Source organism: Haliaeetus leucocephalus, unplaced genomic scaffold (genome assembly GCF_000737465.1).
Source record: "Haliaeetus leucocephalus isolate CR32 unplaced genomic scaffold, Haliaeetus_leucocephalus-4.0 Scaffold973, whole genome shotgun sequence".
Taxonomy (NCBI): domain Eukaryota; kingdom Metazoa; phylum Chordata; class Aves; order Accipitriformes; family Accipitridae; genus Haliaeetus; species Haliaeetus leucocephalus.
The window spans coordinates 1,781,995-1,797,294 of record NW_010973409.1 but is presented as its reverse complement, the minus strand read 5'-3'; the positions used below and the strand labels follow the sequence as shown (position 1 = coordinate 1,797,294).

At 46.8% G+C, this 15,300-nt stretch overlaps 1 protein-coding gene across 1 annotated transcript in view; it reads right to left on the bottom strand.

Annotated features, from left to right (window-relative positions):
- Nucleotides 1-12,041: 12,041 nt before the first annotated feature.
- Nucleotides 12,042-15,300, bottom strand: part of EOMES (eomesodermin) — a 4,690-nt gene continuing 1,431 nt past the window's right edge. Inside the window, exons 3-8 of the mRNA XM_010584376.1 lie at nt 15,169-15,299; nt 14,686-14,840; nt 14,247-14,368; nt 13,601-13,759; nt 13,451-13,512; nt 12,042-12,777 (exon numbers count right to left, since the gene is read on the bottom strand). Coding sequence (XP_010582678.1) covers nt 12,042-12,777; nt 13,451-13,512; nt 13,601-13,759; nt 14,247-14,368; nt 14,686-14,840; nt 15,169-15,299 — 1,365 coding nt within the window. The remainder of the gene's footprint in view (nt 12,778-13,450; nt 13,513-13,600; nt 13,760-14,246; nt 14,369-14,685; nt 14,841-15,168; nt 15,300) is intronic.

The window sequence follows — 15,300 nt, the reverse complement described above, 5'->3', positions numbered from 1 at the left end:
ACTGCAAGGCAACGTGAGGACCAATTCCATCTACCACTGCCTACAGAAAGCAAGCATCACGGCATGGGAACATGAAGTGGTGCTGTGCTAGAGCTCAGCACCTCAGGCAGGCCTCCCTGAAGGCTCAAAAGAGTGCCATATTCAAGGGCTGCTAGAGTATCCAGCTCGTATACTACAATGTAACTAGTGCAATGAGAGACTAAAGTGCATTTACTACTACCATTTACTTGATGAAGGAGATAAGAACAAGGAACGTACTGCTGAAAGAGGCACTCAGGGAGGGAAAGAAGGAATGAGAAGGTGGCAGCTCCAACAAGCAGCACTCTAAATCCTGGAGGAACCTAAAGAAAGGTACCTGAGGTCTGAAAGCAACCATAGAAGAAAAGGGATTGCTTGGTGGCATCTCACAGGGATTACAGAATCACAGTGCGACAGCTCACATGGCTGGATTGCTGCAATGGATGGTTACAGGCTTTTAAGAAAAAACAGGCTGGGAAGGTGAGGAATATGGATGGGTTTCAATCTATGCAAAGGGCTGGCTGCAGTACACTCTGCTTTGCTCGGAACAAGTGACGAGGCAGTAGAGACTTTATGGGTAAGGATCAGAGAACAGTCCGACATGGGTGACTTTGTGCTAGGTGCCTGCTACAGACCTCCTGATCAAGAAGGGGAAGTAGAAGCCACCTTCATTTGAAAGGTGGAGGAAGCTCCATGAGCTGGTACTCCAGCTCTAGTCCCCACTGGTACTCACTGGGGACGAGAACCACCCTGATATCTGCAGGTAGGGTAATACAGCTGGGCACAGACAATCCAGATTTCTGGTCTGTGTCGATGGTAATTTCTTGATGCAGGTGACTGATGAGTCTTCTGGACTTCTTGCAAAGAATAAGTATAGGATGTAAAGGGCAGCCAAAAGATTGTGGAGATTAAAATTCTGAGAGAAGTGAGAAAGACAAATAGTACAATTACAAGGTGGCACTTCAGGAGAGCAGAATTCAGCTAGTTCAGGGATCTTCTTGGTAGAATCACATGGAAGACTGCTGTGGAAGGTAAAGGGAAAGCCTGTGAGAGCTGGCTGGTCTTCAAGGACAACCTCCTCAAAGCACAAGGCAGCCCATTCCTGCATGCAGGAAGTCAAGCAGGTATGGTGAAAGACCAGCATGGATAAACAGAGAGCTCCTTACTCCTGAGTTCAAGAAGGAAGTACATGAAAGGTATAAGCAGGAGTGGGCTTAGTCTCTTCAGCTCAGGTCCTGCCTCCAGTTATGTCAGATGCTTTGAAGTTTTGCAAATTTCTGCAAGCAGACATGCATGCAGACAGTGAGCTTCCTTCCCTTTTCTCCAAAACGAACTCTTCTGCAGGCTCTAATGAACTTAAACAGGGTATAATTTTGCCTCTAATTCATGACTGTTTATAACTGTTTGGCTTTCCAAAGTTCTCTTCCCTGTTTAGCCTGGAGTTTAGCAGAGTTTCTGGCCCTGATTCCAGTGCTGAGTTTGACAACAACAGGTTATAAACCCTCACCTCATCTTAGGAGGAACATCTATTCCTGACTGCTGTCTGTCCTGATCCATCCAGATCTGCTTCAGGGCATGCATCAGAAATGCAACACAGATAGAACTTTCACCTAGATCTATGTGATACTTCTATAGCTACTGATACACCTATAGTGACAGATCTTTATACACCTATCTAGATCCAGCCAAAGCTATGTGTCACTTCCTGAACCAACAGTTTTGCAAGACCAGGTCAAGAACAAAGGATCATTACTGCATTTTTTTTTTTTTTAAGACTGAAGAATTACAGCCCACTGTTCCTGAATGCAGTCATAAACTTTTTGAAATGAGACAAAGATTTTTGCAAGCCACTTAAACTGGCTACATGGCCACCACACAATTCTGCACTCATCTCTCTCTCCTCAATTACCGTTGGCTGGAGTTTCCAAGTGTCCTGCAAGATGACAGTGAACAAACATGATACTGCCTATGCAGCAAACTGTGTCTGAATCAGCCAGTCCATAATAATGACCTTCTAGTTTCTCAAATTACTCTTCATAGCATAATCTGCTACTCACACACAGGATTGTAGTAGCTTTGTCCCACCAATAAGAGGCATTTTCTCACAGGCAAGATATATTTTACCAGTCAATTCATTTTCCATTACATTTGTCCTAGCTATAGATACATAGGTCTCAGAAAACAGAAATTACAATGAGAAGAGGAAGAAATAGGGAAGGTCTCCCTAAAATAGTAAAAATATCTGCATCAGAGGCAATTCTTCCCTACCAACAAAGGTAGCTAGAGGGTTAGTAAAATGGAATTTAAATAATAATCTGTTAATATCATAAACTAATTTCAGTGGTTTTCACCGTTGCAAAATTTCCTTCGAAATCTAGCATTGCAGAATTTAGCTCACAACTTGGGTTCTTCCAAGCAGCACTGTTGGCTTGGCCATTTATTTTAGGTTTACCCTTTTATTTTTTTATTTTCAGCTTATAGAGTGCCCTCCCTGCAGTTGGGTATTGACTGCTTATAATCTAATCTTGCAAACACTAGCAGATTTGGTACATATTCTAGGACACCTCAGGGGAAGTCTCACAGCAGTATGTATAATCTTTGGTAGCATTGGTAACATCAGGGTTTTGTCTGACATCGCTGATTTTGCCCCCTTAAGAGGCAGGAACAGATTTTTGACCCTAAATGTTTACTTCTTATTTGGAGGAGAAAGCAGAGGCATCAAAGCGGGTCTTTTCTTAATGTAATTTACTTCCAATGAAATATACCCAACTACCCACTTCCCCGCGTAAATGACAAAAATACAACCCATTCTTGTGGATTCCTTGAGCAAGCTTACTTTACCCAAAGAAATACTCTTCCAGAGTCTGAGTCAAAAAGCATTAACTCAACGCATATCCCCTTGTTCCCAAATTAGCCCCAGGAAACCTATCCTGAGAGGCATGTCATTCATTGCAGAGTTAAATTTGGGTGATCATGATTATATGACAAGGTCACCACCAGCCTGCACAAGAAAGGTCACACACTCCCAGTGATATCTGCATTAATGTGTTCTCAGTCACCTCTTCCTACCTGATCACCCCACATTTCTTAAAGCCATGACACAGTGAGGGATTTTGCAATTTTTTCCCAGGGACCTTGGCCTTTCTGGACACTCAGAAGGAACAGGAGGGCAGTAATGAAGCATTTATCACAACAGCCTGGGGAAACACCATTTAATCTGAAGCAGAGAGTTTTGTCTCTTTGAATGATAAAGCTGCAATTTCACAATTTCACAAATTAAGTCAACATAAGGTTATAGCAAAGCGAAATCCTGCCCTCTTCCTACAGTCCTGGGAGGTTGCTTACAACCCTCTTCTCCACCAGTCCTGGCCATGTAATCCTGCCCTCTCCTTTGCACTGTCTCTGACTCTTGTCGGGTCTTAGTTGAGCCAATTCAACTTGTGAACCCAGCAGCATGCAATTGGACTTTTCTCCTGGATGTGTTTTATGCCAAGTCTGTAAAATGAATCGACTCACAGAACACTTTGAGGAGCCCCACAGCTAGTACAAGGTAAGAAGCAAACCTACAAGCCAAGCATAAGAAGGAAATACTAAGGAGGGGTAAGAACCTTTCTCTTTCCTCAGCAGTAAGTGGAACGTTAAATCAGCCCAAACCCCCTCCCATAGCTTCATCCTTCGTTTTCAATAAAGATACACCTTAAAACTTGAGATGCTTTGGCGTAGCTATTAACCTCTGTAACTGTTATAATAAAGGAGACTGAAAGCCTTAGCTGTTAGACAAAAGAGACAGTTAATCCAGTTAGTCTCCATCAGGACTTTTTTTAGGTGTGGTTATGGCCAATCTTTAAGTCTATAGAGTGTTTTCACCCTATACTTCAGTGACCTTTAAACATTATGGGCAGCCATTAGCACTTCTCAGCATAACAATATTAATACCACTGTGGAGGATGATGCTGATAGATCAGATCTGATTGAAGCGAATAGGGTGGAGGAACACAATTAATTTGCCTTGTTTGCTCCTGCTTTGGCTCTCCCCGTGACTCCTGGTTTGGAGAATACCCCACCAACAAGAAAAGGGATCCATGTTTTCTTTTTTTTCTACTCTCCAGTCCCTGCGTAGGTTGAAAAAACACCAGAAGGGCATTGCCTCTCATCTTGTATTCTCCATGCTTCCCTACAGAGACTCAACTCTGAGCAGGGGGAAGACATGGGCAACTACCTTAGCCACTAATCAAAACACCCACAATCCAGTCTAGCAGAAGTCAGTCACAGTTCAGAGGGATCCCATCAATGGTTGTGGGATTTGGTTTTTTAGCTCTCCGATGAAATACCCTAATACTTTTTGTGTGTTTATTCATTTCTTGTGTAGTGTACTACAGCTAAACACACCCCTGGTTCCTCTAGATAATCTCTCCAAATGTGAAACAGAAAGAAGCCTGCCACCAAGCATCCCTCCTGCAACTGCTGATCAAAGACACTGCCCTGGAACTCCTCATATTTCAGGCCATTTCCAGGGGAGTTGTATCTCCCTAAGCATTCTCACCCAGTGGGAATGTCAGAAACAAGAACTGAACCCACATCATAATTGCGATTTTTGGAGCAGAAACTGCATTCAGGCTATTACACACCTTCCATTATACTAAGCAACAGTTAAGCCTTTTGTGGCACAGCAAAAACAGGGAGTTTGTGTTTTCTAATACCTATGGGAATGGCTTTCTCTTCCTGTGGCTGAAATCAAGAAAGCACTAGACCTAACCATAGGCAGGGGACTACAAAGTAAACTATGGAGCAAGCGTGTGCCCACAGACAGCTGCTGTGGGGTATGAGAGGTGCTCTAAACCTATGCTTCACCATACTCCCACAGCTACCTAAATGCTGTGATTCTACCACTGTGGTACCTCTACCCAACCTGAAAGCCCCCTCACAGTTTTCCAGTCAGAGTGTTTATACCAAACTCCTTAAATGCTTTTGAAGACTGGTACCTAAACTGGCCACGACTTTGGGTATGGACTTCATCATCCAGGCATTAGATGTCATGTGCAGTTATTGTGGGGGAAGAAAAAAAATTTAAAAAAAAAATCATGAATACTGCTGCTTAAACTGATGAAAGCAGACACCAGCACCCCTGGCACGAATATGTATGTAAGTTTTTCACTCTTACACCCTGCTCTGTTTCTTCTTTCTGTTTGGTGCCAGCACAAGCATTTCTGCTGCTGCACAGTGAACTAAATTAGAGAATTGATCTGACTGGAAAATAACCTGATTCTTCACTTCCAATCCACTACCCTTATTCACTGGCCCATCCTGACAGCAGGCATTTCCAGGGGTTTATTATGTACATATAATTTAAGCAGATCAAGTAGAGAAATATATTGTACATTTGAAATGGAGCTTTACATGCAGATTTATCTGCTATTCAGATCATTGCTGCCACAAACTTTAGGAACATTACTCATTCTGTAAGTAAAACCAAAACCATTCAAATGACACAGGTTTTGCCATAATTCTTCTTCCGGATCAAAGACATTTCCACCCAAAACAAGAAATTCACCTAATCTTTCCTCTGAAATGACCCTGCTAAGGAGTTGCAAGTTAAAGGCAGAAGAGCAGAATCCTGCCTTCGCTGAAAGCAAGAAACAGAAAAGCTGGGTTAATAATAATCTTGAGACATAAAACAAAAAGCTACTGGAAAATAAGCTACCTGATGTATCAACGGAGACAAGGCTACACAGGAAAGGCTTTATCTGTCCTACCTGGAGTAAGAGATAGGATAAAATTTACCTGCTATTGTGAACAGCTCCTGAAAAGTCTTCTTTGCATTGGTATGTCCTCTGAAGCATCAGTTTAAGAGCTCTCCTTGCTCAAATTGTATCTTCATTAGGGCGGGAATGTCATGTTCTTATATTCTTACACAGCACAGGAAGTAAGGAGAGGAAAGTAATAATATTTGTGCTATTGAAAACTTATCACTAAGAACAAGCAAGTGCTAATACATTACAAACCAATTAGTTTCCGAAGAAAGTTTTGTTCCTCAAAGGCAATTTGCAACTATGCCAAGCAATTTACCAAGACTGTATTGCTTTACGGACAAATGGGATTATAACTGTTCATGAAGTTTAACAATTAGTGCCCTATCTGCACTACAAAAACCTAACCCTGCTGTAAGAAAACAAAGGATCTTAACAGAACTGACTCCTTTGCCCTCAGTATATACAATCACAGTACAGAAGAGCCCTAACATGAAGTTTCATTCCCAAACCTGCTAAAATGGTACGCCTTTATGTTACAGCCACTTTAGTAGTGCCTACTTCAACGATAAGAGTCCTTCTGTAAACCATAAAACTGCAGAGCTCATACTTCAGCGGAAGAGAGTATGGACTTATATGGAGCTCCTGCTACAGATTTGTTAACTGATGTCCCGTTCCACGCAGCCTTCCCTCATTTACAGACATCATGCCCCACTAAAAAAGAATTGAATGTTGTCTTTGGGGCCCTTCTTTCCATGGAGAAAACTCCAGGCAGAAGGAACTCACCTTGCTCTTTGCCTGAGCTTGCTGACAAAAGACTGGATACTTTGAAAAAGCTCTAAAAACAGCAGATCAGATTTGGGTCTTAGACACTCAAAGGAAGCCTAACTTTAAACAGTGGCAGGACGAAGATGACAGACTGCTTTTCAAGCTTCAAAGATCATTACGTGAATTCAGGTATTCATAGCTTGAATTCATTTCAGTGGTATAAACCAAAAGGTGGTATACATTAAGAAAATGCACCTGTTCCATACCTTCCCCAAAAGCAAGAAGGGATGAAAAGTTGGTTTTAGTAGTTACAGGAACCACAAATAGAGCCTTGTCCCATCCATCATCTCAGACCATCCTTTGAGGGACAACGGACAAAATAGGTTGGTCCTCTTACAGGAGTAGCTAACCTATTTCTTTCATGATCAGAGGAGATTATCACCATATGCAGGGAAGACAAACTGCCTGATGCCATTTCACCCAACGCACTACACTACTGAAAGACAGTCTGAGACCATGACAATGAGGGCCAGCAGGAACCAGCTGATGGAGTGTTGGAAAATAACCCCTTTGCTAATAAATATTATCAGCAAAAAATCGGTTCCCTGCTGCAGATGGAAATTAAATGACATACAACAGACAGAAGACTAAATTTTGCTCACAAGCCTGGGACTGAGCTGATGGTCAAAGCCCAGGTGGGAGAGAGACTCTTCCTCCAGACACAGAGGCCTCCTGCACATGATTAACACCACTCACATGTGGAAATCCTCTGCAAGCAGGTAGCTACCCTGTGAGTAAAGCCTTTATTTTTTATTATCTGCAGGGTCAGGACTGCAGCTTTACCTCCTTCCCACCCAGCATTCTCTGTGTTAATGTAGTCCTTCAGGCAGGCAAACCACCCAGCACTTCATCTCTCCTTTATTTCTTCTTCCTCTCCTGCATTTTATTTGACTCCAAAATGAAAATGGGGGAGAGGGCGGAAGGTTAGAGGAAAGCCTGCAGAGTATTCCTCCTCCCCAGATTAGGATTTAATTGTATTCCTAGTGAGTCCCTTCTGGTTGTGCTCGGTCTTTCAGATGAATGTTTCATCAATATGATTAGGATCACATCCCTCAGTCTCGTCTATTTACACAATCGGTTGTGACAGCTCAGAGCATAGTACTCCCTAAAGGAAATATTAGATACCACCCTATCATTTTATTCAAATCATATTTTGCACTCCACACTTTCAGCCTAATATCATTCTCCCCTGGATTACATATTTGTGATATCCAGCAAGCACTAAAATCCTTCCAACAAGGATTAAATTAATATTTATATTAGCCATACTCATTATGAACAGGGATATAGAGATTTTGGAAGGGGAGGAGTGGGCTACAGATACCTCAAGAGGCTGGGGAATGGGCTTGTATGTACAAAAAAAAGTGGGACAAACAGTGAATAATAATAATAATAATAATAATAATAATAATAGCAGCACCGATGGTGGCAAATCCCAGCTTCATGAGGTGGAGGGGCGGGAGGGAAGCACCGGCAGGCCCCATCTCCCTCACCTCAACCCCCTCGGCGCCATTTTCTCCCTAGGGCCAGCTCCCCCGGCCCCCCTAGCCTGTAGTCCCGACGGGAAGGGGCATTTCTGAAGCCTAACGGTACCGCAGGAGGCACCGCGGGCCTATTCCCCCTTCGGCCGCCGCCGCGCTGTGGCGGCCCTGAGGGGAGGGCGGCGGCGGCGGCCGAAGGGGGCTGTAAAAATAACCGTTCCCTGGAAACCCCCCGCCGTTAATGCCCGCTCCCCTCAGAGAGCAGGAGGTAACAAGCGAGCAGGTGGTGAAAAGGCGGCCTTGAGGAAGGTGGGAAGTAGAAATTCAGACCGAAAGTAAAACCCCATCGCATTACTCGAAGAGAAAACACACCGAAAAATACCTGCTCCTTCCTCCCCGGAGTGCTGAGACCGCCGCGGACGAGGAAGGAGCCTTTTCTCCCGAGGAGGTCGGACAGACGCCATTGGAAGAAGAAGCATTTCGGGGTCGTTTCGTTTTCCCGCCCAGGTGTGAAGCACCAGCGATACAGTTTGGGGCGAGCAGCAAGAGACGAAGTTTCGTTGAAAAAAAAACCAAACAAAAAATTACAAAAATCAGACGGTTGCTCCCGACGTACCGCTGCAAAGAGGACAGGCGGAAGAGGCGATGACCTGTCGGGTCTGCTTTAACGAAAAAACCCCAAAAAACAGAGTCTTTGGTGAGGAAATAGTCTCAGTCCCTCGGACGAGCCCACCTCCGCTGCCTCTATTGCCCCGCCGGGCGCCCATGCACGCAAAGCGCCGAACCGCTCCCTCGGCTCAGTGGGGAAATATCCCAGAGAATTGCTAATTCGCGGGGAACGGCATCAAATGGTTACACCGGTGTACCCCCGTTTCCCGGGGCCCGCGGGGAAAAGGAGCGGAGCCCCCGGAGCGGGCAGAGCCGGCGGCGCCTTTGCCCGCAGGGATCGAAGCAGACGCGGGCGGGCTCCAGCCAACGGCCGCGGAGCTCCGGATTTTCCTTTAACCGAGAACTGGGTTTTGCAGCTTCACCGAGCAGGCTTTCTCACTGCACACCACCGCAATGGTGTAAACAACTATTTATTTATTTATTTATTTATTTTCCTCTAGACGCTGCTTGCCCCCCATTCCCGTCCAAGCTGTCGTTTCAAAGTCGCACGCAGTTTCCATGCGAGAGCTACCGAAATCGCAGGGACGGACGGGGCCGACGGACGCCTTTCCTCACAGCGTTTTCTGCCTGCAAGCTGCGAGGCGAAGGTGCCGTGTTTCCCGGCACACGCCCGCCTTGCCCGCGGGTGTCGGGGCTGTGGAGGAAGGGGCAGTCATCCTCGGGGACACCCCCTCCCTCCAAATCCGCGATAAAAAGCCCGCCGAGGCTAGGCGGGGCTCTCCACCCGGAGCCTGCTGTTTGTCTCAGTAAATCACATTAAGAAGCAAAGTGCAAGGGTAGTTAACTTTATCTTCTGTTAATGTAAACAAATAAGAAGCATTCAGTTCCTTGATCTTTATTTAAATATAGAGTTGTTTATCGGTGTCATCCTATGAAGATTAATTAGATACCTTTATTCACAATTTGGCGTCTGACACCCCGTTTTAGGAATGCATTATAATCACAAGGTGTTAATTGGGGCCAGCCAGGCACTTACGTTTCTATTAAACAGTGTGAGGACTTTTCACAAGTATTAAGTTCTTTTTTTACCTCTCAGTGCAAAAATATACAGCTTTTAATAACACACCGCGGCGGAATCGTGCTCCTGAGCGCTGTACCATCGGCGTTGGCAGCGCGGGAAGGGCGGGCGAGGAGCGGCCGGCATGCCACTGCACCGCCCGGCGGGAAACGGGGGACAGCCCGCCTTTCCACGGGGCTTTACCGGCAGGGAGTATCCCCCCTTAGAAGAAAAAATACGGAAACAGAAGAAAAAAAACAACCCCCCAAAAAAACCAAAACCAAACCCCCAAAACCGTATTCCGTCCGTAGTCGCTTAGAAATTACCGCGGGTCCCCTTCTGTCCCAAATCTGATGTGACTCCTCGTGCAGGGGGAAGAGCTGCTGGGACACCGATTTGTTTCCTTTGCCAACGCGCAGAGCCGGAGCCTCGCACCCAGAAGTGAAGAGCTGATCGAAATCTCCTCGGAAGTCCGCCGCTCTCCGCTCCGGAGCGGGGGGTAGGGGGGAAGCCTCCCGGGGGCCGCTGCCAGCGCCCCCCGATCGCGTTACCTCCTCCGGGGAGGGCCCCAGCCTGAGTCCCTGGTTTGTTTTGTTTGCAGCCGGGCATCGCTAACAGTTTAATCCCATTACTGTCTGCATATCCTCAGGAAAGGTCCCGCTGCCGCGGGAGCCGGGATTCAATTGCTTTGCCAGGAGGGGCTTTCTCCCCAGATAAGCGGGCAGGGGAATTTCTTACCGTGTTCCGGGAAACGGAGGGGGCGAGCAGGGGCCGGCCCCGCTGTTGCTGGGGGAGGAGAGCCGAGTTCACAAGTCGCTCCCCGGGACGAGGGCTGAGCTCACACCTCGCCTCCCGCAGCCTCGCAGAAGGGGGGGAGGTAGGGGAAGAGGCACCGTCGGATTTTTGGACCAAGCTGGGGAGGAGGGGGGTGCTCAGAGCTTGCAGGGGATGCATAGGACAACTGTGACAAACCGTGAGATATATATAGATATAAAAAAAAAACCACCACCACCAAAAAACCCCCAACCAACCACACACTGATAGCAGCATCCAAATGAGCACAGTGCCAGGGATAAAGCTGCAAGGAGAAACTTTGCAAGGGATTGCTACATTCAGAGACAACTCAGCCCCCAAGGATTGTGCTCCCTCCTTCTCCTCCCCCCCCCAGCTGGGACACCCCATAGAGGCAAAGAAGAGGCACAGAGCCACCCCCACTCTTATCCCCGGCACCACCACATTTATTAAAAATTACTACTATGTACATAGAAAAAGAAAACAGAACCAAGTTTTGTTGGGAGAAGTTTGTGTGCCAGTGCTCTAGGGTTGATCAGTTTAAAATGGCTGAAACTATAGGCAAGAAGAGTGGGTAAGTTACATCACTTCCAGTTTTGTACAGGGCAGCTGAAAAAGTCACTTTACATACATGTAAATAGAAATCTGTTCATGTTTTTTTGCAATGTTCCATATGCTAAGTTTGAGTAACAAAAAAAGAAGCCTTTTGAACTTCAAAGTACCACTGGAGGTCCTTCTGACTGAACAGCTATAGGTCAACTATTTATACATTATTCCACAATATTCTACAGTGTACCTAGACAAAACACAACTGTACACTTTGCTTTTTTTGGCCACCTCAGAAAAGGTTAGGCTTTTGGGATGGAAGCATGGGGGGGTTTCTTAATGCAAGTTCTAAACTAAGAAAAGTCAGATTTGGTCATTGTAACCCCATCATTAGTAACAAGACCTTCAAGTCAAAATCCTGCCTGGCAAGCAGGCCTTATTTTGGCTATCTTCTGCCAAAGAAAGCCTTAGCTGAGCAATATCCAACTTGGCCAACTGCTGCAGAAACAGGTTGAAGAAGCCAGCTCTATCTAGAACAGAACATAGCATTTGTGCAGCTCCCTGCAACCCAGCCTCCTTTTATCAGAGGGGGAAGCAGGAGAGAAAGTTAAATTTGGGATCCTACCCCCCTATTTCCTTGCTCAGGAGTGCATAGATTTGATCAGGCCTCTGAGCCAAGCCAAACTGTACACTTTAGTGTCTCCAATAAATAAGCCACACTGTAAAAATCTAGGCTCCTGCTTACAGCTTCCACGTGTGGTTCCTTCTAAAAGAGGGGAAGAATTCTACCATAGTTCACTCTTTCCCTACTTTGCTACCTGCAACACTCAAAAAGCTTTGGCACCTTCTTTAGAATTGCACACAACAATTCAAGGTGGAAGGCAAGAGTCTTTTTGGCAATTGTAATGCAAAAAAACCAAGGCCACCCTGAAAGAAATTAGCCAATTGGAATAAAAGGATGCTTTAAGAACTAGTATAGAATGCGTAGTAGCCCATGCCTTTTGAAGTGTCCTTGCTATAGTCCTCAGCATTAATGTCCTCACATTTCATAGTCGGGGAATTTTCATTGCTGGAAGTGCTAGGGGAGAGCCGTCTTCTCTTACAAGCACCCGTGTAGACCCCAGAATCATTTGAATCTAGAGACTTTATGGAGGGTGGAGTCTCTATCCAGGATGAGCCAATTTCTTCTTTCACCTTCTCCTTGGAAAGCTGGTCTTCAGAGAAACCTGGAGGACTTGTTCTGGAGGTCCAAGGTAATCCTGTTGTCATTTTTCGCTGGTAAGAGCCCCTGCTCCCCCAGCCTGCCATGGATGGAAATGTCGGGTCAGGGTAGTATCCCAGAGCATGGGATGTCTGAAGGGGGAGGGATTTAATGCTGTAAGGGAGCAAGGTGCTAGGAGAATACTCCGTCTCATAAGAGTTCATGTCCAGTTTGTTGGCACTGGGCTGCTGTACAGGTGTAACAAACCACCGCTGGGGAGGGCTGGCCACCTCTTCATTCTGCTGAGGGGAGAGCAAGCCGTTTGTCTGAGGGACGGTTCTCTCACCATTGTAAAACCTGGCTGGGGGCAGGTTGTTGACAAACTGTTCTTGGAAGAACGGTTGCACGCTGTATCGGGCACCAGGAACAATCTGGTGGGATCTAGGAGAATCCGTGGGAGATGGAGTTAATCTGTCATTTTCTGAAGCTGTGTACATGCTACAACATAAAAGAAAAATACTGAGTGTTGTTCTTTACAATTCCAGTGTGACAGTAAAACAAAACAAACACACAAATGGGAAGAAACTGAGTTATTTCTTAGTTAGAATCACAACTACATTTAACTGGATGTTCATTTTTATCCAGTTTAGGAGTTCAGGTTGTTTTTCTAGAGCAGTGTAAAATTTATAATCTTGCTGTTACAAGTATACACTGTTCTCTGCCAGCCAACCCATTTTAAATGGGGTGCAGCACCTTCCTCCCAGAAACCATAGCTGTATACATACAGCTCCGGCTTTTCAAAAGCCATTTGATGCTAGAGAGCGAGCATTAGGCAAGTCTTCTGCTGACAGTTTGAAGCAGCTGCCTGCTCTGTGAAGATACTTGATACACTACTGCCAATCCGCAGGCAAGCTAGGTTCTGCCAGTAAAAATTTTCTACCAAAATTCAGAAGCCTGCTGGAAGACAGGTCATCAAGACAATACAGTAACTATCCAAGCAGACGTTTAATGCCTTTGATAGGAGCACATCAGCTAGCAAAGCAGCCAGTAGAAGTATCACTAGTCTTGCATAACTGAAGTAGTGACTAAAGAAAAACTCTTTCACACACATTTCAGGCCAAAATCATGCCTCCAAGAGAGAAAGCTGCAGAGAAGACAGAAGTGTACTTACGAGTCATAGTTGTCTCTGAAACCTTTTGCAAAAGGATTATGGTCAATTTTGAGCTGGGTAATCTAAAAGTGAAAGCAGAATATAGCAAGATGAGACAGTGAACTCAAGACAATTTTATTCTTAATTGTCATTTTATACATCCATGCTTACATCAGTGTTTTGATACGCTGTAACTGCTATGAACTGCGTTTCAGGGAAAATAAATGTTTGAGTCTTTGAGGAGTCATTCAGATCTTCAACACCATCTTCAGTCACTTCCACAATGTGAAGCCGGGGCTGGTACTTATGTAGAGATTGCAGTACTATCATCTAAAAGGAACCATGAAAGAGACAAGATCTTTAGACAAACTGCATCTAACATTAAAACATGTATTTCATAGCCTAACACTTTCTTCCTGTAAATTTTAATCTTTTGACATGGGAATGGAGCAATTTTAACTATTAACAGGAGATGATTCACAGCTTGTAGCCCTGTTTCACTAGGTTATAATATGCTAAAATCTGTAAATGCAGGAAATCAAGAGCTATCAGCTACACTCCCACTTTGAGCAACTCCGGAAATAGATATATTATTGTCTAAAACCAAAGAAATTCACACATCTATTTCTGACATTTCTAATTATCTTTATAGGGACAAGCAAAGGAAACAAGATCTACGATCCAGTTCAAGAAGCAAACAAGTCACATCTAGCAGCTCGATGAAATGCTGTAAAGCCCTGAAATCCCAGGGGTCCCCTGGCTGGGCCACCAAGAGCCCCTCAAGCCTGCCTCCACACACCCCCCCCCTGCCATTTACCTGCGCGTTGTTGTTGTTAGCACCTTTATTGTTCGTTAGCTTCAGTTTCCCGAAAGAAATCTCCTGCCTCATCCAGTGAGCCCCAGTGTTGGGCGACTCAGGGTGGACGTACACCTTGTTGCCTGCGGAAAATAAGCCAGTAAAGCGCCTGCCGGGCACAGGCGCTTTGTTCCACCGCCGGCGGCTCGGAGCAGCGGGGCAGGGCGGGCGGCAGCGCCCGGGCAGCACCTCGGGTCCCCGATGTCCCCGCTCCCGCACAACCTCGCACACCGGGGTGTGAAAAAAAAGTTGCAAGACGCCCTTAAAAGCGTAGCTCTGCCCGCAGCGGGATGCCGGGGGTGGGGAAGACCCTGCAGAGGCGGGGGGAAGCGGGAACCCTTTCTGGGAAGCCGACTCGCAGGGGAAGGCGGCGGGGAGACCCCAGAGAACCCGCACCTACCTTGCATGTTGTTGTCGGCTTTGCCGCAGGTCACCCACTTGCCCCCCTGGAAACGCCAGTGGTTGGGGTCCGCCAGCACTACCTCCACGAAGACGTTGTAGTGGGCCGTGGGGTTGAGGCCGGTGATGTTAAAGCTCAGGAAAGGAAACATCCTCCTGGGGAGGGGAGGAAAAGCACACGGCATGCGAGGCGGGCCGGGGAAGGGGGCGCAGGCTCCGGCGGCAGCTCCGTCCCGCCATCGAGGAGACCAAGGAGGCGAGCGGCGAGCCCCGACCGACCCCCGCCTCATCCCCCGGCCGCCTGGCGCGGGGAAATCGCGAGAGCCGCTTTTCGAGGACGGCATCGCCGGGCCGGAGGCACTCCCGATGGGGAGGGCACGCAGCTCCTTCCCGGTGGAGCGGGCAGCGCTGCCCAGCACGGAGCGGCCGCGGGCGTCCCCCCGCCCCGCTTCCCTCCGTTTCGGCCCGCCCCCTGCCCGCTTACCGGCCCTGCTTGGTGATGATCATCTCCGTCTGGTGCCGGTGGAACTTGAGCCAGAGGGGCCGGTTGCAGAGGAAGACCTGCGCCCGCAGCCCCGGGCCGGCGGCCGGCACCCCCAGCGCCCCTAGCCCGCCG